Raw genomic sequence first — 27,141 nt, 5'->3', positions numbered from 1 at the left:
GTGTGTTTTTGATTATTGTAGGGATGGGGAGAACATGTGTTTATGTTCATCATGTGGATAAAGAGGCCTTTTTGAAAGGCAATGTTGAGACGGACCCGGATGAGCTTGACATGGTGTTTGAGAGTAGTCCTAGCTATGCGGAGCTTTTGGAACAAGTGAGGGAAGATTTGAATTGGATGGACCCAAGTGACATTGTTGAGTTCGAGGGAAGGCATAATGTTGGTTTTGGAATGCACATCAGTTGGAAGATAATGCGTGTGAACTCCGAGCAACGTTGGGTTGCATACAAGGAGACGGTTGCCGAATCTCTAGACAAGGCTCTCGAGTTATTTGCCTCCAAGAAGGTTGAGTCTACTTTGAATTTAGACTTGAACCGGAACCCCTCCCCGTTGGTTGCTAGCACTCCCCCACCCATGAACCAAGATCAAATGAGTGAACCTCAATTCACGCAACAAGATTGGCCAACATTGAGCCCGACTCCAAACAACCAAAATGAAGGTTTTGAAGAGGAGAATGATGAGTACGAGGAGGATGACAACGAAGTTGACCTCCATGACAACAATGTGGGTGATCTCGACCAATATCATGTGCAAGAGACAATGGACCAATCCATCCCTTTTTCCCGTGCATATGCATCGGACTCGGATGATGATGGTCCCGATGAAGAAGTTGATGAGGAGGGGTTCACGTCGAAGGAAGCCGAATCATTCAAGAAGGTATTCGGGCGGGATCACAAGACACCATTGTTCAAGGATCTTAGTCTCGCGGGTGAAGCCGTTGTGGATGGTGGCAAATGCATATCTCTTGGAGCTAGGCCAAGTTCTCACCGTGATTTGGAAGACGGCAAGAACGGGATATATCCCGGTTGTGAGTTTCAATCCTTCTTGGAATTGAAGATGTGGCTCGACAACTACTCGGTTACACATTATCGTCCACATAAAGTGGCCAACTCGGACGTGAATGTGCGTTACATGGTCAAATGTGAAGTGCCAACATGTCCATGGATTGTGCATGCAAGGCCATGGAAAGGAGGTCCCACTTGGTGCATAGTGAGTTGTCTACCAACTCACATGTGCCGGCACAAGAATGCGGATGGCAAGCTTGTGTACCAACAACACAGACAACTCACGTCTGAGTTCATTGCTTACAGGCTGTCCAACCAAATATCCATACTTCCAATAATGAGCATCAAGAGTGTCATTGACCTTGTGAAAGCCATCTTTCATTACAAGGTGAAGTACGGCAAGGCATGGAAGGCGAAGCAAGCCGCATTCAAGATGTTGTATGGCAATTGGGAGGAAGCATACAACCGACTCCCTAGGTTGTTGTTAGCTATGTCCGCCACAAACCCAGGCATGGTTCACGTGGTTGAGCCTCATGGGCACCAAACATTGATTCATAACGGGAGGACCGTCCGAGTATTTGGCCGTGCATTTTGGGCCTTTGAGCAATGCGTGAGGGCTTTTGAGCATTGTTGGCCCGTCATCGCCATTGATGGCACGTTCTTGACCTGACAATACAAGGGAACTTTATTGGTTGCAATAGCAAGTGATTCCAATAACCGGGTGTTGCCTTTGGCTTTCGCTTTGGTTGAGGTGGAGAACAATGATAACTGGGAGTGGTTCTTGCGTCAACTAAGAACAAGGGGATTACCGGCTGAAAGGGAAATTTGTGTCATATCGGATCGCCATCCTGGAATTCTAAACGTGGTAGTGGTTGACATTCCTGGACATACAAAGTTGCATCATCGATGGTGCATGAGGCATTTTTGTGCAAACTTTTATAGGGCATGTGGTATGAAGGAGTTGGCCGATGATCTTCAGGATTGTTGTCTCGCTTTCACCAACAAGCGGTTTTCCACGTTGTTCAATGCATTGCTCGGACACAAGAAACTTGACCCCGGCGGTCAGGAGTTTCTCAATAGGAACACTGCCGAAAGGAATATGTGGGCACGTGCTTTCGATGAAGATGGCCGGAGGTACGGTCAAATGACAAGCAATATGGCAAAATGCTTCAATAAGGTGCTCAAGGGTGTACGTGCATTACCCGTGACGGCAATAGTTCAATACACATTTGACAAGATGAATGAATACTTTTTAAAGCACTCAATGGAGACTGATAAGCAGATTGCTGGTGAGAACAAGGATAAGCACAAGTACAATTTCCCACCAAAGGTTGAACAATGGTTGGACTTTCAATCACGAAAGGCAGACTCCGAAGAAGCTGTACTATATGACGACAACGAGTGGAAGTATAAGGTGAAAGAGCCCGGAGGAACCACAAACGATGGCCGCCAACACGGAGGCCGGGATTTCAAGGTCTCCCTAACACGGTGTGATTGCAGCTGCATGAGGCCATCTTTGCTTCATCTCCCATGCTCGCACTTGTTAAATGCATCCCAGGTTAGGAATGTGGACGTCAATCACCCTCTTACCGTGAGGGAGTCCGAGTTCTCAATCATGACGGTAAAGAATACATGGACTCCACGGTTCCAGCCATACTTGGACCAATCACAATGGCCGGAGTATCATGGAGTTCAACTATGGCCGGACCCGGAATTGAAGGTCGTTAGACGGGGAATACGTAAGACAAAGCGTCTTAGAGGTGACATGGACGGATGGGGTCGTGGTGGCGGTGGAGAATACGGCACCGGCCAATTCCAAGAGCCCCGTGAGCAATCCCGTTGTGGGGGTTGCAGTAATGGGGGACACAACACAAGAACTTGTCCCAAACCAAGAAAGAGATTAAAGAAAAATGGTGCAAGCACAAGCCAAGCAAATGATAGCCAACCAAGTGAACCAAGGGGTAGCCAACCAAGTCAAACAAGTGGTGGAGTGCCAAACCACTCAAATCAAACAAGCCAACGAGGAACTAGGCAACAAAGAGGGAGTCAACTTGGTCTTAGAAGAGGCCGTGGTGGTGGTAGAGGCCGTGGTGATGGTCTTGGCCGTGGTGAAGGTCTTGGCCGTGGTGATGGTCTTGGCCGTGGTGGTGGTAGAGGTCGTGGTGATGGTGTTAGTCGTGGTGAAGGTCTTGGCCGTGGTGATGGTCTTGGCCGTGGTGGTGGTAGAGGTCGTGGTGATGGTCTTGGTCGTGGTGCTGGTAGAGGCCGTGGTGGTGGTGGTGGTAGAGGCCGTGGTGGTGGCGGTAGAGGCCGCGGTGGTGGTGTTGGCCGTGGTGCTGGTGGAGGCCGTGGTGGTGATCTTGGCCTTGGCGGCGGCCGTAGTGGAGGAATGTTCTCTTGGCTCAATGGACCATTGCCGTATGTGACTTACTATGATCTTGTTCTTTTGGCTCAATTCTTGTGTTGTCATTTTGTATTGTGTGACTAACTATTATATTGCCATTTTCATAGGTATGGAAACAATGAAGGGGGTGGAGGACACGGAGGGGGAAGGTGAGATCCCTTGGTGGTGGGAGGAGGGAGAAGAATAAGAAGAAGAAGAGAGGAAGAAGAAGAAACTACATGGACCATGATTTGGACAAGTATATGTGCTATGTGTGTATGACTATGTGAGGGGACTAATATTTCTGTGTATGACTATGTGAGATCCCTATGTGTGTATGACTATGTGATTTGGACAAGTATATGTGCTATGTGTGTATGACTATGTGATTTGGACTACTATTTCTGTGTTTTGGACTACTCCATGTAATTTGGATATGATTATGTGGCATCTTTATGAATCACAAAACAAAAAAACCAGTAGGTATTTGAAAACAGCAGTTAGTGCAGTGCCCAAGGTCAAGGCGCTGCACTGTGTAGTGTGGCGCCCAAGGGCTAGGCGCTGCACTATGGAAAACCAACTAGAATAATTCTGTTGCTCTCTGGACCGGCATGTCCAGGTGTGCAACGCCTATGGGCGAGGCGCCACACTACACAGTGCAGCGCCTTGGCCTTGGGCGCTGCACACCTGGACATGCCAGTCCAGAGAGCAACAGAAGCATTCCAGTAGGTTTTGCACCCCAAAATTTGCTAAGTCCGTGTGCAGCGCCTACGGGCAAGGCGCCACACTATATAGTGCAGCGCCTATGCTTGGGCGCTGCACAGTAGGGTGCAGCGCCTTGCCTTGGGCGCTGCACACTGACTTAGCAAATTTTGGGGTGGAAAAGCTACTGGAACGCTCCTGGTGCTCTCTGGACTGGCATGTCCAGGTGTGCAGCGCCTAAGGGCAAGGCGCTGCACTGTGTAGTGTGGCGCCTTTCCCTTAGGCGCTGCACACCTGGACATTTATTAGGCTGCACCAACTCCCTCCCACCCATCCCCACCCCACACACCCCCACCCTCCACACAAACCCGAAGCTCAGTGCCTCCCCTCTGCCCTCCTCTCTCCCCCTCTCAAATCCTTCTCAGATCCGGAGTATTTGACCGTGGATTTCGAAGCCAACCCCTCCCTTAAGGTAATCTCCTCCGATCCCCTCGTTTTCATCCATAGGAATTGTCACATTTGCTCAAATCTTGCTAGTTTGGGGGAAACCCTAGTTTTTGATAGGATTTGGAAATTTGTGTTTCTTTGCTAATTTGGTATGGTTAGGCTTTCATAGTATGCTAGGGTTAGGGTTATGTGTGTTTGATGTTGGTGTTAGGGTTATGTTGGTCTTAGGGTTGTGTTATTGTTAAGTGGGGGTTAGGGTTGACCAATAATTCTCGGTTTTGTAGGCATGGCTTCATCCGGTTCCATGACGAGGCCACCGTGTGCTAACCAAGAAGACATGCCGAACAAGTGGGAGGACGCATCTTTGGACAAGGTGAAGGAGAAAGATGTCAACATCCCGCCATGTTGGTGTGGAGATGTTTGCAAGGTGAAGGTGTCCACCGACCGAAAGAAAGCATGGACGGAAGGGCGGTGATATTTTGTATGCCCGAACTATGCTTATGATCGTGCACTTCCAACTAACGCCTATGACCAACCACCGGTAAGGTCGAGAAGTAAAATGTTACTCTCAAATGTGTGTCAACACTAACAACAAATTTTTATGCAGTCACCGCCTCCTCTATGCAAGTACTTCACGTGGATAGATCTTGAAGTGCCAGAAGATGTGAAGAAGGACCAATACGCAGATTGTCTTAGGCGGCAACGGCGGTTCGAAGAATCGTTTCGAAGAGGCTTGGAGGAAGAGCGTCGTCAGAAGGAGAGGATGGAGCGGAAGAAACGAGAGGAGGAGAGGGCATGCCAAGCGAAACTTGCTCGTGAGGAGGAGAGGGCAAGAAAGCTTGCAAAGGATCGCGAGGCGCAAGAGGAGGACTCGGCACGTGACAAGAAGGGGAAATGGCCTCTCTCTACTCAGTAGGGACTTCGCTTCGGTGCACTCGTCGTCAACTATCTTCTAATGAATGTGTCGTGAAGTTGTGAGGGCATGTGAGATGTTGGTGAACTATCTTCTAGGGCAAGCTGCCATTTGTCATTTGTAATGAATGTGTCGTGAACCATGTCGTAGTAATGTTTGAATTGTCTTAAGTTATGAACTCGTCGGCATAAAATTTGTGTTTGTTCAAATTGCTGTGATGCTGCAGTCATTGTAAGTATTATGGATGTGATGCAAGCCAACTGTGGCTCTCTGGATAACCATGGAAGTAGTGCAGCGCCTAAGGGCAGGGCGCTGCACTGTATAGTGCAGCGCCTAACAGTTGGGCGCCACACAGTACAGTGCAGCGCCTAACCATTGGGCGCTACAGTGCTGCTATAAGCAAAACTGCAGAAACAGATGCCATTTTGGCCTCCTGCAGCAGCACTCACATAACTAGAACATCAATAAAAGTACTGTAAACTGCACATGCTAAGCAAAGAGAACTAATAACTTGAACATCATATCATTTAAGACAATTCAACATTACTTCAAGTTTGCAAACACAAATACCACACTAGTAAGAGTTCACCAACATATAACATAACCTCACAAGTTCATCAAGCTAATTAAACGGCTACAAGTAACATGAACAAGCACTAATGCCTTCCGCGCGTGTTCCTGGTGCCACGCCTGCAGGCAATCTTCTTCTTCTTAGGAGCACGAGGCTCCTCTTTGTGCACTTCCTCCTCCGCCTCCGCCTCCGCCTCCTCCTCCGCCTCATCATCCAAGCTAGCCATCCGCGAGGTCCCTACGACCACCTTTGGGTTGCCTCTGTTGTCATAGTCGTTGGGCGTGTACCGGCGTCTGGGCTGCCTAGGCTTGAACACATATGCGGACCAAGCTTGAGCGTCCGCCAAAGTCATGTCATCATCAAGCTCATGGCCCTACCACACAACGAAACAATATGGTGAAGGCCGGTGTCGTAATCAAGTGAGAATCACATCTAAAGGATTAGTCATACCTCTTGGGTGATCGCACCCTCATCATCCATATAAGCATATGAGGAACTCACATCGTCCCCCTCATGGTGAGATGCGGGGTCTGATGGTGTACCAGACCTAGAGGCAGATGGTTCATCATATTCAGGATCACGGCAACCGAGAAGGTTCGATAACCGCCTTAACTTCTTGGCCTGACGCTGTAACATGAACAAGTGTGTAAGATATCAAACTTCGCAACATAGACTGGCTCTCATAGTGAATGCGATATGTACCTTGAGGAATGCTCGTAGTGAACCATCATCATTGCCAGTTCCAACCGGTGTCTTCTCCAGAATAGACTGGCTCTCATCAGCTGCTTTCTTGATCTCGGTGCGCTACGGATGAGAAAGAATGAATGCGTTAGCCATTCAAACATGTGTAATACGGTCAACGGGAAAGTAAAGAAGGGAACACTTTACCACATAGTTAATCACCGGAACAGCAGGGACTCCTTGCCCTTTCCTGACATCTCTGTTGTACTTCCCCTTTGCTAGATCCTCAAAGTTTACGGGTTCTTCAAGAATATCCTCATTATATGCCGGCGGGCATATCTCAACTCGAGTAGTTCCAATAAACCATCGTACGTAGTTATCAAAAGCTAGTGGCTGTGCTCACGAAGCGGGGCGCGTGCAGTGCTACGAGCTTGCTCCACAGAAAGCTGGAAGCGGGTAACATACGAAGCATGATGCTTGTCCCAGTCCTTTATCTTCCGCTGCCTTCTCCTGTCCAACCTGCGTGGTATAAAACCAAACATTAGCACAATCAAAAGGAGTCCCGATGCTTAGACAATACGCAGACATGCTCTCTTACCTATGAAGTGCTTTGTCCGTGTCCACCCAATCCGGCGGGTGAGGCTGGAACAGACCAAACTGACGATACACGCGATGCGGCAAATGAAACTCAACCGCCCAGTTGCATATCAGTGGGCACCGCATAAGCCAGAGATCCTTATCCCGCAAGCACATCGGGTTGAGGCGGAACTCCTCGGTGTACCCCAAGCTCTCACCCGCGCCATATGGCTGCCATTCCACCTATGAAACAGGGCAACAATGCAAATTTGATGACTATTTTTCAAGCAAGCATGAGAAAGGACTGAAGTAATGACCTCCTTACCTGCTCAGGCGTAATCGTGTCCAACTCGGCAATGTACTTTTGGTACATGAGATTGACATCGTTCGTCATCTCGGAAACGATATCCCACTTGTAAGCCCACGTGGGGCGCCGTAATTCGTCATGTTCATCTGCATACCAAGGATCAAACCTGACGCTCTTCGGGCGTCCAACAGGCAGACGCTCCCAGCTCCATACAGAAAGTAGAAGCAGATTACCACCAATGCCTGCACTATCTGTGATCCTGCAACACGCATCGTCCAGCTACATATGAAAGAAAAACAATGTTAACTTGACAGCAAGCTTGCATTGCTAATGAAGAAATGAGTTGATCACAAAACAGACCAACTACCTGTCGGTACAAGTAGGCAAGAGTCGCTGAACCCCAGCTCCATTTGCTATCGAAGACGGTCAACGCCTTCAGCCACATCCATGGAGCGTTCTTGCCAGTGGAGTCAGGAAACAAAGTCCTCGACACAACGTACCACATATACACACGAGCATGTGTCTGGATCACATCATCAGTGGCATCCGGAGGGCACGTCGCAAAGTTATTTTGAATCCACGTGAAAGCAGCTCCGGCTGCTTTCCTTTCCCTCTTCTTCTTCTCTTCTCCCTCCTCTACATCAGCCTCAGCCTCGGTAGGAGCCATACCGATAAGAGCAATCATCTGCTCGCGCCACCCATCAGAATCGGTGCTCATACAGAGAGGCCTCCCGTCGATAGCAAGACCGGTGATCAACGAGACATCCTCGAGCGTCACGGTCATCTCCCCAGTCCGAAGATGGAAACTGTGCGTCTCCGGCCTCCACCGATCAACAAGAGCGGACACCAGTGGAGCGTTCAGATTCGGCGTGGACCGGCTGACCAACAGAATCCACGGGAGTAGTCCTGCCTGCTTGATGTACGGTGTGTACCGCTCATCGTAAGGCATGGCAGGACCAGAGACCCCGTGATACCGAATCTTCAGAGGTTCAAGCTTCTGCAAAAAACAAGTAATGACAAATCTTAGGGCATGTAAATTTCAACTAAAGGCAAATTTGCAAAATATTTAGATTACTCATTATTACCTTATCCTTCTCGCGCATCATGTAGGCCCGGTGTTGCACGTCGTAGACATCGTCCAGAAGCCAAACCATCCTTACAATTTCAAACAATAAACATATAAGAGTTCATCTTCATCTCAAATATCGGTATACACTAAACATATAACATGTGTTCAACTACAAGAATCTCAACATCTCCTTCTCACACAATGAATATGTCATATGTGTTCAAATAAACTAAACATCTAATATTTCAAATAAACTCAACATCTAATATTTGAAATAAACTCAACATCTAATATATATCTAAACAAACTTCTCATATATGTCTACAAAAATCAACATCTCATAGTTATCTATAAAAATAGGCATCTCATATATATCTAAAAAAACTAAACAATCTAGGGTTTCACTAACAAGAATCATATATTGTGAACTAATAAATAACACTACGGTACTACCAATATGAATACACATCCTAAATCGAGCAAACCAAACAAATCAAGGGTTCCATCAAATCTTGGACAAATCTCTAAAATGGCAACAAATTTACGGAGCAAAAGAAAGAGAACGGAAGAGTTTACCTAGTAGGATGGATTGGGGATCGAATCCACGGATCAAATCTTTAGATCTGAGAGGGATGTGGGGGGGGGATTAGATGGGGGAGCCGCCGCTGCTCTCTGTCCAGAGAGCGGAGAGATGAAGAACTGCCTGGTCGGGCTGGGGCGGCCGCGCTTAAGTCACTGTGCAGCGCCTAAGGGCTAGGCGCTGCACGTCAAAGTGTGGCGCCTAGCCCTTAGGCGCTGCACAGGTGCGTGTGGGGCCGCAACTGGACCAGGGCTGCCACGGTGGCAGGAGGTGCGACGCCTAAAGGAAGGGCGCTGCATAGTAGGGTGCGGCGCCCAGCTGTCGGGCGCCACACCAAAGGGTCAGCAGAGTGAAATTTTTTCATGACCAGGTCAGTTTGTGATTTGATTTGGGTCTCAGGTCAAATATGTGATTTCTGCCTAGGTCCGTGACTGTTTGGGCATTGGCTGATCCTTTCCACATGGCCTCGAAAGAGCTACTGAAGTCTGCATGCTTCTCCCAGTAACATTCATACCTGAATATCTTTTTAACCGCTTGCACTCTGTTCGCCGGCTCCAGCTGCAGTCTTATTGGACAGTGGTCCGATGAGGCACACGTCTCATGGTGAAGGGTAGCATGAGGATACAGTGCAGACCAATCTGTGTTTGCTAAAGCCCGATCCAATCGAACTCGGCAGTAGCCTCCCCGTGCTGTCTTCTTTTCAAAAGTCCACTTCTTCCCTTGATACTCAAGGTCAACAAAAGCACATGCATCAACAGTGTCACGGAACCCCTGTATCTGTGAGTGTCTTCTCTGTCCCACCCCTCATGTTCATGCTGATAAAGGACTTCGTTGAAATCCCGAATGCAAAGCCAAGGGAGAGCAGTCGCCGACACTAAGGATTTTAGAAGGTCCCAGGTTTTGTAGCGATCGCCTACTTGGGCTTCTCCGTACACACAGGTCAATCTCCAATCAACATGGTTTGGGATGCTGATGGTAGCGTCAACATGGTACTCCGAATAACCAAAAACATCGAGCTTTATTCCATCATTCCAAAACATACCAATGCCGCCGCTGCGGCCTGAACTATTTATTGCAAAGGCATGATTAAAACCTAAAGTACCAGCTAAACTTTCAACACGTGCTTTAGAAATTTGAGTCTCTACAATACAGAGCACGGTCGGGGCAAATTGCTTCGCTAGATCGCGAAGCTCTCGAACTGTGGCGGCTTTTCCCACACCGCGACAGTTCCAGCATACGATATTCATTGTGCCCGGCGATCCTCCTCGCGGGAGGTCGCCGATTTTGCATCATTTGGTTTCCTTGGAACTACTCCCTTCTTCAGGCCGAGGCTATCCTGGTTCACACGGAGTCTCTTCGGATCCTGCTTGGCTGGAGGGCTGGCTAACGTAGCCACGACGCTTGCGAACTCTGTGAGGAAGAGGGAACCACATGCCTTTTGCGCTTGTCTTCCACTTCCACCATAGCAAGATCGGTATCTTCATCCATCTTCTGATCTGCCTCATCTTCTTTGGCATATTCCTTGTCAAAACCGCGGCTTGAGCATCCACCACGGCGGCCGCCACGGTGGCCTCTCCCCCGGCCGCCTCCCGGACCTGCTCCAATGTTCATGGTCCATGTAGCTCTCAAGTCCTTGAAGTACAGCGCAAAAGGGGGGTGGATCCCATCACCATGCTCCTTGTACACATGCCCTAGGTGACCGCAGACAGCACACCATCGGGTAGCCGCTCATATTTCACACGATAAATCTGCCTTTTCCCATCATGGATCATAGACATTGCATTCTTCAAGGGCTTGTAACATTGATCTTTACCCAAACACGATAAAAATTCCCCGCAAAATCTTGCGTCAATGGCTCCTTGAACAGGACCTCCCCTACCCTTGATGCTAAGTCTCCCACGAGATGAGCATACAGGTCTGGCACGTCATGGATTTGTATCCATATATTGATGGTATACAGGTTGACCTTCGTTGGCTTTGTGATTCCATCATAAGGCGTGATCACGACCGCGTTTCCTCTGAAATTCCATGGGCCGTCCTGCATTACACGCTCCCAATCACCAAGGCAGAAGAATTGCATCGTGTACAGGTTGTCCTCCAGGGGGCGAAACTTGACTTCATGAGCCAGGTCCCATGCGGCCCTCATGTTCTTGAAGAACCAGTATTGGCTGTACGTCTTATCTATGTGAACCCTAGCCACCGCCATCCATCGCACAACTTCTGGAGGTGCTTGTTTCTCATCAAAGACGACGTCGTCGAGGTCCTCCTCCCAAAGACCTAACTCGGCCATCATCTTCTCCACATCCACAACAGTTTTGGACCCAGATGCCTCGGCTGTCTTCGATCCCATCCTGCAGCCAAAACTTAAACCCTAGCCCGAAAAACAGATCGGACTACTGCGAACGAACCCTATCTCTCTTCACTCCCCAAGGCACCGATCAAGGCCGGGTAGTGATGCCAGATCGAATTGACAGTTTTACTACAAGTTTGGAATTTTTTAGCAGAGGCACACAACCCATCCTCAGCTCTCTACCCAGTCCAGTGGACCGACATGGACTTCACATTCAACTATACGCCAAGCCCTCAGCCAAGGCCCAATGTCCGGTCCACTGATAGTACACAAAGCTTATCAAAACACACACACACACACACACACACACACGCGCGCGCGCGCGAGCTAAGGCCAACTCCATCGCGCGATCCTATCCTGTCCGGCCCCGTTCGTTTGGGGTAAAACGGACAAACCGAGCGGCCCAACGCGCGGGAGCAAACGGACCTTTGTCCGTTTTGTGTCCGCTTTCGACCCATCCGCGACCCAAGTTTGCGCCGCTTTTGGGGCGAAACGGACAGCGCGCGAACGGGCGGGACGCGCGCGCTTGTCCACCCCTGGCCCGCATGTCGGCGAAATAAAGCAAAACCCCCCCGCGGCCCCTTCGGCGCCATTCCCCCCCAAACCCTCCCACGTCCCGCCCGTCCCACTCCCTTCCCCGTCCATGGTCGACGCCCAGCCGAACTCCGGCGGGCTGGCCGTCGACCCGCTCGGAATGGCCAAGAAGAAGAAGGGCAAGGCGCCAAGGAAGCCGCGGTCGGAGTGCACGCCGGAGGAGATCGCCAAGTTGGACGCGGAATCGACGGAGAGGAGGAGCGGGAGGGCGGTTGCCAAGACCAACGTCGCCGCGACCAAGAGAGCCGCCGAGCGCGCTGCGATTGAGGCCGCGCGACACAACGCCGAGGTCGAGGAGAAGGAGGCCATCGTCAGCAAAGCGCACACCCTTCTCATGGCTGGCATTTGTCGTCCGCCCGATTTCTCTGGAGGGGCCGTCGGTCCGGCGAGCACAGGGTCGTCGGTCGCCCGGCCTCCGCACTGCCAGTCGCCGACGTCGCGGACCAGCCCTTGTCGCCCGGCTTTCCTCCGCCAAGGCACGATGGCCAGACCCGTTTCGGGGGGTCGCCGGACGTGAGCGTGATCGCGCCGTGCACACCACGCCCCTCGGCTGTCATCGACCTCAACGTCACCCCTGGGTCCAGCAGCGACGGTCGTCCGTCCGTCGAGATGCAAAGAAAGCAAGCACGACCGCCGTATACCGGCACCATGCCGTCCCCCCGCGTCTTGTTCGACGAAATGCCAACACTAACGGCACCGGTCGACGACCCCTACTACGACCAGTTCATGGAGGAAGTGATCTACGAGGGTGGTCATGTCCCTGTCTACGATCCCGAGGAGACTCAAAGTCAGGATGGCCGCGACTGTGTTGCTGGCCGCTGGCTGTGTTGTCGCCGAGGACAACCATTCATTTTGGAGGCTGGCTGTATGTTGCCGGCCGCTGGCTTTGTTGCCGGCGTGCGTGATGAACTGGGGCCGTAGGCTTGGCATTTGAAAAGTTTCTCTTTTTTTTAAATGAACGTGGACAGGATGGGGTAAAAGGATGCGGCCGCGCGCTGGGCGCATGGCCACCACATCCGAGGACAGGCCCGGACACGACCCCATCCCCTGCCCAAACGGACAGAATCCGGACAAAAGGGACGTCCGTTTGGGGTCCCGCGGTGGAGTTGGCCTAAGCTTCGTTGTCTCAAAAAAAAAAAGAGGAGCTAGCTTTTTTTTTTAGGCCAAAAAGAGGAGCTAGCTAGACACAGTCTTGGTGCACCGTGGACACGGCCTCTCCCTGGTGCCCCATAGCTCCAGAGCTGTCGTGCGGCCAGCGCACCAGTACCAAAGTTCGCGAATTCTTCGGCCGACGCGGCATGGGCACATCACCCTACCTCCCTCCTCCTCCACTTGGTCTTCCCCCCACCGATCCAACGAGGCAGACAGGGAAACTTCCTCGCTACCCCACCCCGCCGCCCACCCCCTCCTCCGGCTCGCCGACGGAGGGGATCGCCGACGCCGACGCCGACGCCGCCATGGCTTCCACCTCCTCCAAGCACGCCAAGCACCGCCGGATCGGAGAGGACGACGACGACGACGAGGAGGAGGCCGAGGAAGAGGTACTACGCACGCTTCTGATGGCTGCTGCTGCTCTCTCTCGGCCGTGATTCCTATCCGCCGCCGCGCTTTCCAGCTGGGGGTTCAGTTTTGTGTGCCAGACGTGCTGGTGCTGCTGTCGTTGCGTGACAACGAGGTCACGGTAATGTGACTGATGCGGTTGTTACTTGTTAGGCTCGTGACTTGTATGTTCATAATATTTGGTCCGTCAGACCAAGGGTTAGATAATTGGATGTTTCATCATACGCTAATGTGATGCGGTTGCTAGAAGGCTGTAAAGAGTTTGGTGATTGGATGTATTGGCCCGTCACACTGAGACCACAACTAATTGTTGGCAGATTTGTCGCCTATGGGAGTGTACTCCTGCAGGAGTTATGCAGTTTGCTGGGATCATTGACATATTGTGCACGCCAATGTGCTAACTAGTAACTAATGGATAACCGTACCTTTTGTGCTTTGCTTGGTACTGTTGGTCACACCCATTTGGGAGCATGTATCTGGTTTGCAGGATCTTGTTTTCTCAATGTGATGTTTTAATTTTAGGCCTTCTATCTGTAGTTTACTAGATCAGTTTCCTAGATCTTGTAAGTCAGCATTCTGCTTCAGTTGAATGTATGTCTGAGTGGTTAATTGTCTCCTGATTTATCATACTTTGTGCATTCGTGCAGCTCGGGCGGTTTGATGATTTCACCATTGCTTCATCTTGGGAGAGGTACTCAGTGCTTCCCGTTATTAGTTAGCTCATTTGCAGTTATCTGGAAAAAGCCAATTAAGTACGATTGCACTTATGAGTTTCTTAACCATCTAGGTTTATATCTGAGATAGAGGCAATTTGTCGTCAATGGCTAGCAGATGGCCCAAAGATCTTGATGGTATTGCTCCTTCCTGGACCCTATTTGATGCTCCGTGTGATGTATATGTATCTTTGATTTATTAACTATATGCATTCTTATAGCAAAAAGGTGCAGAGACTGTGCCTTCCTTTGAAAACTTGTACATGGTCAAGCGTGAACTGAAGCATGGGAAAAGAGTCTACTGTATGGAGTATCATTTTAGGAAATCTGCAAAAGGTGAGAGAAATTTACGTGCTTACTCTCCTTAACAGGTTATGCTGTTATTATTCTCTAAAACAACATTTTTGTTGAATATTTTTGTACTCAGTTACAAATACCTTTCTGTAGGCAAATATTCGTACTGGGATGATGATACACATAGTACACAACTATCCTTTGGAGTAGATGAGTTTCTGGTACAGTCTGGCTCTCTTGTTGCATACCATACAGATACATGGATACTGACCGCACACCATGATACTTTGTTGATATATTAATTAATCGCTGTTCACATTGTACTTATTTGTATTATATTAAATTACCTTGCGACTTTCCTGGTTCAGACATGATACTTTCCCGAGTAAAGAAATTGCATCGAGTTCCTCATAGAAATCTGGAAACCATCATTCTATTTTAAGTTCATCAGCAGTAGCACTCGCATTTTCAAATTGTTGCAACAAGCTGTCAAGCTCTTCTGCATTGTGGAGGCCAGTTAATGCATATAGTTTAGTTTACATAAATACTAAATAAACTAATTATACTTTTTTATTGCTGTCAGATAATTGCTCCCTTGAGTGCCAGCGGTGTTGTTCTTGATGATCCTGAATCAACTAAGCTTTTGAGTTCTGTAGCAATTGCATTGTCTAATTGTGGCAGGTTAGTGACTTTTGACTAATTTATGAAAGCTAGCAGTGAATAGTTTATTCGGTTTATCATGTGTTAGAAAAATAGTTTATTCGATTTATGGCCAGGAGAAAAAGTAGTGTATTACTGTTTAGTAGGTTAGCACAGGAATATAAGCAGTGATGGTTTATTCTTTGTGTTCCCAAAGCAATTGCTTCAGTTTTATTCTTTTGCTGTCAACTATCTTTTGTTGCTCACATGTTTTATCTTTCCAATTAGTGAGTTTACCTTGCAGAAACAAATAAACTTAATCTATACGAGGGTACATCATTATCAAGTCATTCACATTGCATTTGGCACATGCTGTCTTTGCAGTGGTGGAGGGTGTTGCCAGGCCATTGTTAGTTACTAGCATAGCCGCTGCCATTTCTTTTACTAACATAAAATTCAATTTTAGCAATTGGCCAGCATTTGTACCTGTTCATGACCCTTCACGAAAAGCATATATAGGAATTCAAAACATGGGAACTGTATTTACTCGAAGATTTGAAGCTGATCGAATTGGTAGCCAGGTCCCAATACGACTCATGCATCTGGAGGGTTTACATGAGCTATTCCTGTCAAAGTTTGTGAGTCTTCTCTTCAGTTTGTTACTATTATTCTTTCATAAGACCTTACTGGATCGCAGCCGGAATTAGTCTGTTCCTCAACTAAGTTTATCATTACTGAGTTGAGTAGTAGCTTGGAAGCAAGTTACACCACATGTTTCCCTCTGTTTTTGACTTTTTCCACAACATGTTCATATGAATTTTATGTTGAGTTTTTGTTGCAACTTTGCACAGACATGATCACATAATGTGCTAAAGCTTTTGAAATCTGGAAAGCTTGCTTTATTCCACACGTCAGAAGTATACAGCCTTTCTAAAACAATGTTGCATGCAACTGACAACTGTTGAGACACGTAAAGGAAATGAAAAACACCAGCTAACCACCACCTACTCTTAACAATAGATATGATACCCCGTGCATTGCTGCGGGAATTGGATGCAATTATTTCTTTGTGAGTTGGCAGTATGGAACTTTAGTATTTGAATCAGCAATATGAGAATTGAAACAAAAAGTGCATATAATTTATATTTGATTATTATATAGTTGTAAACTATTTATTGAATATGAGTAGCATGCATGGTGCATGTTAAGGTGGGTCTTTTCCCATGCATAGTGGCATGATGAGTTGCCATAGTTGCATGTTGAGAGTATTAAATTAAGTGGAGCATGCATGGCGGCATGGTGAGTTGGCATAATTGCGTGTTAAGATAATTGAGTTAGTCAGGATCAACTATTTATTTAGGTATACTAGCAAAAGAGCCCGTGCGTTGCAACGGGAGAGAAAACATAACACACACTCTTAACCCAACAACCATCACCCAAGACTTAGGTCCATCTCCTTTATTTTTGTGAGGCATCATATTTGTGTTGCCGCTTATCCTCCTTCTCACCCTCGCCGGCGATGTCCTCGGTGTTCACACAAAACAAAAAAAACGTGTTTGAATATGTTTAATCCTAAGGCGTCTCTCTCTCCCTCTATCCTCCCCCTCCCTCCCTCTCTCTCTCTCTCTCTCTCTCGCTTTCTCTCACTCTCGCGATGATAAATCTGTTGTTTTCCCCTGCGACATTTTTCAGAGGTATGCATGTGTAGCTATCGATGTTTTCTTTTCCCTATATTGTTATAGTGGGGTGTTTATTTGCAATCCGGGTCAACGCCGGTACGAAAGGAAAACGGATCTTACGCTATAAATTATAAGTTTGCTCCCAAAACGATATTTTAAAAATATTAACACATAAAATTAACATCATATTTAGATTCCACATATTTTTCTAATAAAATTTCATATATAATATGTTAAAATCGAATTTACGGTTTAAAAGATACGGATAATTTAGAAAATCATTTATTTGACTTAAATATATTCCAAAATAATATTTAAAAATACTTAACAGGTGAAAATAATCGTATTTTAAAAATACTACAGTTGCTGTTGTGCAGTAATTATGTTTGTCTATGAATCCTCAGTGTCACAAAATTGTCCTGGATTGCCTGTTGCATACCTAACCTTCATTGTTCTGTTTGAAGGTCCTATCCTCAACAGATTTTCCAGCAAAGGTTAAGGTAAACTTCTCGATGAAGCTTACCTACAGAACTCCTGAACATGATTATGATCATGAGGAGACTTTGGATTCTGAAGCTACCGAGTCAATACCAGAAAGTGAAGTTGCAAGCCAACCCAGAAAACAATGGGATGATGATTGCCCTTGGGCAGAGTGGTACTCTGCCGAGGATCCTGTTAAAGGTAACTGCAGCCTTAGATCTTTTACCCGCTATGTTGTTAACAATAACTATACTTTCAAGAAAAGATAACGGGAACTACAAACCTTACCATGGATGTATTTATAAGGATCATATCAACCATCACAAGCAAACATGGAACAAGAAGTAATGTGCATATAATATGGTATGAGAAAAGTTTTAGTTATCACAAAAACATGGACTATAATAGCATACATATCCACAATTTTTTCCTTTCCTGCTAGTAGTTGAGTGATATGTGTGCAAAGTATTCTGTCAACTGTATTTTACTTTAGTATATCTCACGTTTTGGTGTAGTAGAAGATATGTATAAATAACACATGCTGGCAATGAACATTAGGTTTTGAGTTGACAACCATTTGGGGAGAGAAAATGTTTGAAGAGAGCTTTGAGATGGCTGAGGTGGAAAATGCTTCGTCGTTTGATGCTGATAGTTGGCTTCTTCAACCAGTGGTGTCTCCATACATGTAAGCCTTTTTTTGTAAAATCATCTTGATATAAGTATCATATTGTTGTTCATATTTCATGGATTGTTCCACCTCATGATGTATTCCTTTTATTTATTTCCATTCATTTTTAGGGTTGATGATTCTATTGGGAAGTTTGTTGGGTTTGCATCCCAGCTACATCTGCTAGTAAATGCATTTGAATCGTCAGCAGAGGCACAATTTTTGGAAGATTTTGTCGCAGGTTAAGAACTTCATGCATGTCAGAATTCCTTTGAAGTGATGCTAATTACTTTTTGTAGCCTTTTTTTTCTGATTTTAAATTTGTCATGTTAGGAAGCAGATAATTCAGGCCAAGACAATTCAAAATCTTCTGTTGCTGTGCCTCCACCATCTGTCATTGATCGTGTTATGAAAGATCTTTTCAATGATGGTATTTATACACCCTCCTTTCCAGTCTACAGATTCTTTAATTTAATGAACCAAAATATAAATGAGCATAATTCGTTTTGGGAAACTTAGGAAAATCTCCTGTCGTATATAATCTTGATTTAAGAAATCCACAGTGCTGCACTCGGCCAGATCTATAAACTCGAACTAGAGTTTATTACTTCTCTCATGTCTGCAGCCTTTTCTTCTAATTCATTTAGACAAAAACCGGTTAACTTACATTTTGGTGTTTCTCAGAGGTTGGAAACTCAAATTATGTGGAACCAGAAAACAAGTATGGTCGCGCTTTGAAAGGAGCACCTTCAGATTCTCTCTTTGCTCAGTTCTGTTTACATGCATTGTGGTTTGGCAACTGCAATATACGTGGTTCGTGTTCTGTGCTTAATATTTTCAATCAAGCCCTTGTTTCAATTTCATGAACTATATTAATGATTGACTTTGTTATAACAGCAATAGCAGTCTTATGGATTGATTTTGTGCGCGAAATTCGTTGGTGCTGGGAGGAGTCAGAACGACTACCGAGGATGAAAACCACTTCTAGCATTGACCTCTCTGCTTGTGTAATCCACCAAAAACTACAAATGGTACTTGTGCTATTTTCCTTGAAGCACTTACTCAATGTCATCTTTTCTCATACGAGAATTAGCAGGTTTTGTCTACGAGCAAATGTTACATTCTTATGTTGTCCAGTGTCCGCTGGTATTATGTGAAATCGTTTGGGAGTTTATGTTATACATGGAATATTGATCTGTCTAGTTACTCTGGTTAGTAATATAAACTCTAGCGAGTCCCATAATTTCATCACTTGCTTTGCAAACTGCCGTTTGTGAACAGTGGACTAATACGCCATTCTTTTAGCCACCTCTTTCCCTTCTGACAGACTGTCAATAAACCACCGAGTAATGTTGCTTTATTTCTCCCAAATCTCAATTGCACAAATCCATGCATTCCATGAACAGGGTTATATTCCTATCAAATTAACAAAGCTAACCATGTTCTTTGTTAAAGTGTGCAGTATTTGTATTTCATGGTTCTATTGTGATCTGTAAGTCTGTAACACTGGAGTCCGTGCTACACTTGGTCCTTTTTTTGTTTGTAAACAATCTGTTTCCGTGAGATCAGCATATTTACATGATTTTGCCTCCCTGCAAGCTTGCGATATGCATTGAGCGGAAGAAATCATTGAATCGTAAGAAGGATACTGATGATGCACATAAAGAAAAGACTTCAAATAGCATGGTAATATGCATCCATGTCCTTGGTATACATTTGAAGTTAAAAAGGGTTTGTTGCTAACATTTCTATTTACGAACAGGCACCTGATAAAATACGTAAAGGATCAGCAGGCGTTGTGCCTTCAATGATGCTGATAAATACATTTCAGGAAATGCATGCTCCATATACTCAGGTTCTGCTTAGCACCACTCTTCTTTAGATTTAACATCAAGATGCGCATACGGCCCCCTTATTTTTCCACTAGTTTCTTAGGATGCACCTTTGATGACAGAAGATATGCATGAAGAAAGGCTCCATGCAGCTGAAGCTTTTGGCAATGCTGTTGTAAGTTCTTGAACTTAGATTACCTTTATTGTCCGCACTACTAGTCAACTCTTGTTGAATTTCCATCTAATTTTTCCTGGTAAGTTGTCACCTATATTGTACTCCCCCCGTCCCATAATATAAGACGTTGTTACATCCAATATGTGATTATGTTGGATGTAATAACGTCTTATATTATGGGATGGAGGGAGTACTTATTAGTTACCTCAAAATTAGTGTGATGTATTATTGGATGGAGGGAGTACTTATTAGTTACCTCAAAATTAGTGTGATGTATCATACCATTCCTATTCTATTGCAGGGTTTATCTGGTCAACTGGAAAGGGATATATTATCTTCCGGTAAGGTTTTTATCTAAAATGCCCCCTTTCCTCAAATGGTACATGTAGACATAGCTAATTATTACTTCTATCTTGAAGAATATTATCTTACTTCCTGTCCTGTATGAATAATGATCATTGTTTTTGGAAGATGTGTGATTCCTCTTGCAGAATTTCTTCACCTGTTACTAATTAAGCTCTACTGCATGCTTAGATATGTCTGCTTTTAAAGCTGCAAATCCGGATGCTGCTTTTGAAGATTTTATTCGGTGGCATTCACCTGGTGACTGGGTGAGTGAGGACAAAAGTGATGGTAATCCAGCCTGGCCACCCAAAGGAAGGCTTTCTCAGCGTATGTCAGAACATGGGAATATGTGGCGCAAAATTTGGAATGATGCCCCAGCTTTGCCTGTCTCTGAACAGAAATCTCTGCTTGATTCTGTTCGAGAAGGAGAAAAGGTGGGTTGCTCTTTGTTATCCTAAGTTCGTATCAACAGTGATTACTTCATCATATACAACTGCATGACCTAATAAATAGGTTAGAGCAGGGGGGTTTGTGGCAGAAAGTGGGTGTTCAATTATGAAGGATCAACACAATTACTTGTAGTTGTGTTTCAAAGTCTATGCTGAATATAACAATAAAGAATCATGAAATTAGTTGCATATGTTCAGATGCCAGATGGAATCTTGAAATTTACTGGTTTTGGATTACTTGAAATTAAACTGGAATAATGCTACATGTGATTACAAGTGCAGATAATTAGCTATTAGTTTCTGACAGAGCTTTGCATATTTGTGATATGCAGGTGGTTCATTACCTTGAAACTTTGAGGCCACAGCAGCTCCTTGAGCAAATGGTCTGCACTGCTTTCAAATCATCAGCTGACATTCTAAACAAGACCACATATGGTGGCTTCAAATTAATGAAGACTAAAATGGATCAACTATATGCTACAATGGCGTCTACATTAAGATCTCTTCAAGGTACATACTTGTTGTACAACTGTGCATAAACTATAGACTTCCATTTTGTTTTTATTTGGGTGGCCTGACATTAGTAGGGCTTGTTCTGACTTGAATCTATTGAGCTTTTCTACTACCGTGTTCATTTTATTGGATAACTAAATTACCAGTCAAAATAAAAATGGGACATTATTACTAAATGAAGGAACTGCCTAGGATTATCAGTTCCCTAGCAGATAATGGGACTTCAGTTATCAGTTAGCCAACCTTCAGTTATCAGTGGGTCTCAGGGATAATGGGACTTCTTGCCAACTTGAATACTTATGTGGTTATTTTAACAGGGAAATCTGACACAAGTGATTTGGCTGGAGATTTGAGGCGACTTTGTCAAGTTTTCGAGCATATAGAGAAGTTGCTGATTTTTGCTGCTTCGGTCCACCGAAAACTTATAGATGCTCCAAGACTGGCTCAATCAATTTTTACCGACTACTTCAATTACTATCTTCCAAAAATGGGAACCAGCTTGGAAAGTATTTGTTATGAAAAGGTAAGTGCTATTCTTCTCGACATTTGCTATCATTGCATAGTGACTCTCAAATGACGAAATCAGTATTCATAGATTTGAGGGAAGAATAGGAGATCAGGAGCTTCACATATTCAGTCTGGTTCATATGCCTGATCAAATTGGAACCCTTATGGGTTTGCTAGTTTATACTGTATATATCCTGCACACCAAATGCCTTCTTTTTTGCGGGAACCAAATGCCTTGTTAGCTACAGCTTTCACCTGTTAGAATATCAAGAAAGTAAGTTGGGAGGACTAAAATGCTCATATATATTGATGCAGTGGGCTGGGCCTGGCTGCGATTGCCCTAGCCATATGAAATTTGTTAATGGGTTATTTACAATACCTGGCCATTGTTTTTTCTGTGAATTTCCATGGTTATATTTCTGATTTCCTCCAAATCTCGTATGTTAGGAGTTCGCTAGTAAGGAAAAGGTGGGGAGGCTTGAAAGGGAGGCTGTATCAAGCCTGTTTCGTCCCCCTACTGCTAATCAGTCATGGAGGAAAGTTTTGAGCATGGGAAATCTTTTGAACGGACATGAACCAATACAAAGAGAGATCGTATTCTCAGTTCTGGAGAACCTAAGCAACGGTCACTATTCGAGCCCAACTCCGTTATGTACAGATGAACAGATTGAGACACATAGGATGTATATATCTGGCACGTCTAATGATCTCTGGGTTGCTTTATCTGTGACATCCTGGGACTGAGATGTTCATCAGACACATGAAGAACAATCATAGGAGTTAGCCGGATGTGTTGATATTGCAGATCTATCAATTCCTGGGTTGAAGGTTGAGTGTACAAGAAAAGCGATCCTTTGGCATGAGAATAATGGTGGCGGCTGAATCGCAAAGCCAGTGTTACGAGAAAATTGAAGTGTCAAGTGTCAACTTGTTATCCATGAAAAACAGTTTGATCTGCATGAGGTGGCAAGCAATTGGATCGTCCAGCGACTGGGATTAAGAAGCCTGGACCATTTTTCCTGATGACAAAGTTGTAGCTTTTGTGCTTGTGGGCATCTGGAGATATGCAGGCTGCCAAGCTCCCATGTGATATGATGATTTACAGTTGCGTGCATGAACCGTTTGTGCAAGGTCTTGTACAGATTGTTTTGTTTACTCACCCTCAGTGGAGTAGTTAACTGTGGTTTCAAGTATTACACCCCCTCCACTGAGGGTGATGGCACTTTGTCCATTTTTTTAGTTGCATTATATCCAAATTGAACAGTACGTAGTAGTAGAACTACATATGGCCGGTGGTGTTGCCTCGTGCCACTGTACATCATGGGGGTGATGTTATGATCAATGGTGGCGTTGAGGGTGGCGGGGTTGAGTGAGGGGAGGGGGATCCTTGTACAAGATGTCCTTTTTGTGTGCGTGCGCGCACGCGGGGGGTGATAGAAAAGATAGACCCTGGTTCTATTTCATCTCTTCAACAAGTTTGGGGGGGATAAAACTAAGACCCTGTTCGGAATCTCTCCACTCTGCTGGACTCAGTGGAGCTTGGTTTTAGCCGCTCTCCGCTTTGGGAGCGCAGTTGAGGAGCGGAGAGGAACTGAACAGGCAAGTGTACTTTTTTTAGATGAAACCAAAGCATATTTGCCTCAGTTCAACCCCAATGGTACAGAAACTATAGGACATCAGTTAACACGGCAACGCAAATGAGATTAATATAGTGTAAGATAAAAATAAAGAGTCCAATTTCAGTGGATAAAACCGAGCATTCACCACTATAACACGAAGTACGCCCACGAGACAGTCCATGTCGACTTAGAACATCTCCAACGCCCCCTATCTCCAAAATAATCGTCGTTTAGGGAAAGTTGTGGTAGAAGAACCTATTCAACGGTATCTATAAAGTGACCATAACTTTATAGGATCTTGTAAAATTGGTCTTTACTTCCCACAGGTTTACGAGAAGATCATCTTCTCATAAAGTTATGACAACTTAACCGAAAGATGGGCCTTCTTTGCCCCAACCTCCCTAAATGTCGTCGGAATGCCCGCTATGCTGCCCGCTGCCACGCCACCTTGCGCTCGCGTTGGCGGTGGCGACCATCGCACCTCCTCGCGTCGCCCCTTCTCGGCAATTATCTATTTTTTGTTTAATTAAAAATAAAATCTAAGCGGATTTAGGGGAAGTTTACAGAAACTGATAAAAGTTGCTCTCGGACAATTTCCCCTAAATTTTACGGTCATCCCATAAAACCAGTTTTACTGGAAGTTTTTTAAGGGACTGTTGGGGTTGCTTTTAGCCACCCTTAATGTTCCATTGGTCCCTGCATTTCCCATAATAGGTCATCAGCAGCGTATTTTTGCAGCTTCCTACTTCACTCGTCATGTGCATTTTCTGTCTCACACTAGCATAACACTTGTGTGTTGCTACTGAACTATAAAATAATTACGGTTTTATTGAATCATCGGCATACAACAACAATGAACTTGCAACACTGTAAAATTAAATAAAGCAAGTACACAACACCACACCACAATAACTGCATGGCCATGTGAGCATTGATAATGTACTTACAGAATACTTTCACATTCAAAACACATGAGTGAGGTGGTCCCTTGCTGGTTTGATTGAACTGACTGTAGAGGCCGGTGTGTGGTTATGGCTCTTCAACCACATTATTTTTTTACTGTTTTGTTCATATTTCCTTTTTCAAACCGGAAGAGTTTGGTGGGTTTTAGGTGGATGAACTCTTCCAACCCGAAGGGGTGTGATAGTTTCTAAATGGACGGTGGAGATTGAAATGGAGCGAGGGAGTGAACTCATCACCACCACCACCAACTCCATTTTATAAGGTAACAGAGATGTCTGTAAACTGGCCACTTATCTGCCTTGGATATCTACGGTGTCTTCTCTTGTCTTTTTGTTCGTGGTCTTTTCCTCATCATATCCGCCATACAAATCAATAGGTATACGCGTTGTTAACCTTTGAATGACAGGATTCTCCATGGCTGTATGGGTTTAATGGGATCTGCAACTACACCATTGGTAATTTAAAAACACGAAGCCTCTGCATTTTCACTATCCTGCCTTGGCTGCGTACTAGGCATTTCATTGTCTAGGGTCCCTCCCATGCTCTTGTTTTTCTGTTGTTGGTGCTGTCTGTTGGGGAACGTAGTAATTTAAAAAAAAATCCTACGCACACGCAAGATCATGGTGATGCATAACAACGAGAGGGGAGACTGTGTCCACGTACCCTCGTAGACCAAAAGTGGAAGCGTTAGCACAACGCGGTTGATGTAGTCGTATGTCTTCACGATCCGACCGATCAAGTACCGAACGTACGACACCTTCGAGTTCAGCACACGTTCAGCTCGATGACGTCCCTCGAGCTCCAATCCAGCCGAGCTTTGAGGGAGAGTTCCGTCAGCACGACGGTGTGGTGACGATGATGATGTTCTACCAACGCAGGGCTTCGCCTAAGTACCGCTACGATATTATCGAGGTGGATTATGGTGGAAGGGGGCACCGCACACGGCTAAGAGATCTAAGGGATCAATTGTTGTGTCTCCAAGGGGTGCCTCCCTCCCCATATATAAAGGAGTGGAGGAGGGGGAGGGGGCCGGCCACCCTAGGCGCGCCCCATGAGGAGTCCTACTCCCACCGGGAGTAGGACTTCCCCTTCCAAGTGGGAGTAGGAGAGGAGAGGGAAGGAGAGAGATGGGGAAAGGAAAGGGGGGTGCCGCCCCCCCTCCTTGTCTAATTCGGACTGGGGGGAAGGGGGCACGTGACTGCCCTTGGCCGCCCCTCCTCTTCTCCACTAGGGCCCAATAGGCCGATTGGTCTCCCAGGGGGGTTCCGGTAACCCCCCGGTACGCCGGTATATGCCTGATACTCCCCGAAACCATTCCGGTGTCCGAACATAGTCGTCCAATATATCAATCTTTATGTCTCGACTATTTTGAGACTCCTCGTCATGTCCGTGATCACATCCGGGACTCCGAACTACCTTCGGTACATCAAAACATATAAACTCATAATATAACCGTCATCTAACTTTAAGCATGCGGACCCTACGGGTTCGAGAACTGTGTAGACGTGACCGAGACACATCTCCGGTCAATAACCAATAGCGGAACCTGGATGCTCATATTGGCTCCCACATATTCTACGAAGATCTTTATCGGTCAAACCGCATAACAACGTACGTTGTTCCCTTTTGAAAGAACATGCGGTGCCCCCATGTTTGGTTTTGGTAATTGATGACAATCTCTATGGACTAATGGTTGTCTTGAGTTATATTTGAAGGATCTGTCCATAGGCTTTTCTTGAATTCCATGTGTTGGTTTCAAGGAGTTTATGAGTTGACCAAGGTGCTATTAAGGAATTATCCAAAGATTGGTCATGTGAGTGTTGAGTTTATTGCAAGCATGTCTTGAAGAAGAAGATTGTGTGATCATTCATGTTTACCTTCAAGACATCATCCAAATGAAGAGAGTTGGATAGATTCAAGGTTGATCAAGACTAAATCAAAGAATGAATCAAGTTGATCAACACACAAAGCATAGAAGATGTACTGAGAGGGATCAAGCGATCCCATGGTATGGTAAGCGTGGTCAATTACGCTTTGTGTACTAACCCATGGTCTTCGTGAGAGTTCTTTGTGGGGTTAGGTTGCGGTGTGCAAGTTCAAGTAGGATCATCACGAAGAGATCATATGCTTGAAGCTTGCCGTCCATTGTGGCGACAATGGACTTATGAAGATGTGCAGAAGAGTGGATCACCCATAGTGGAGTATGGGGGAGCAATCTCTAGTCTTCATCGAGCCAAAGCAATCAAGAAAGGTGGTCCATCTTGAGGAGGAGAAGATCGTCATCATCTAGCTCAAGTGGATCATGTGCAAGGCAAAGGTTTTTGGTGTTCTTGGATCTAGATCTTGGAGTTCTTGGTGTTCTCCTTTTTATTCTTCCTCTCATTTTCCTCCCTAGCATTAGTTGCTTTGGTGGGACTTGGGAGAGAAGGACTTGGGCACTCCGTGTGCCCTTGCCATTGCATTTGGTGCATCGGTTTGAGTTCTCCACGTGATACGTGGAAGTTATAAGTTGAGAAGCTTATTACTCTTGGGTGCTTGGTGCCCTTGAGCTTGTTCGTCTTGGGTGCTTGGGCGCCCTAGACGGTTGGTGGTGTTCGGAGCTCAATCATTGTGGTGTAAAGCTCCGGGCAAGCGTCGGGGTCTCCAATTAGGTTGTGGAGATCGCCCCGAGCAATTTGACGGGTATCGG

At 45.8% G+C, this 27,141-nt stretch overlaps 1 protein-coding gene across 1 annotated transcript; it reads left to right on the top strand.

Moving 5' to 3' along the window:
- Window positions 1-13,260: 13,260 nt before the first annotated feature.
- On the top strand, window positions 13,261-23,133 carry LOC123092432 (rab3 GTPase-activating protein catalytic subunit). Its single transcript, XM_044514209.1, has 21 exons — window positions 13,261-13,558; window positions 14,225-14,268; window positions 14,365-14,428; window positions 14,512-14,626; window positions 14,738-14,805; window positions 15,168-15,265; window positions 15,690-15,861; window positions 17,367-17,583; window positions 17,941-18,067; window positions 18,181-18,290; window positions 18,390-18,479; window positions 18,734-18,862; window positions 18,947-19,080; window positions 19,649-19,735; window positions 19,812-19,904; window positions 19,985-20,056; window positions 20,358-20,397; window positions 20,591-20,835; window positions 21,183-21,360; window positions 21,681-21,886; window positions 22,318-23,133. The coding sequence occupies exons 1-21, from the start codon at window positions 13,316-13,318 to the stop codon at window positions 22,612-22,614; spliced, it is 2,829 nt and encodes a 942-aa protein (XP_044370144.1). The 5' UTR covers window positions 13,261-13,315; the 3' UTR covers window positions 22,615-23,133.
- The last annotated feature ends 4,008 nt before the right edge of the window (window positions 23,134-27,141 follow it).

The sequence above is a fragment of the Triticum aestivum genome, chromosome 4B (genome assembly GCF_018294505.1).
Source record: "Triticum aestivum cultivar Chinese Spring chromosome 4B, IWGSC CS RefSeq v2.1, whole genome shotgun sequence".
NCBI classification, from domain to species: domain Eukaryota; kingdom Viridiplantae; phylum Streptophyta; class Magnoliopsida; order Poales; family Poaceae; genus Triticum; species Triticum aestivum.
This window is presented reverse-complemented; position numbering and strand designations above follow the sequence as displayed.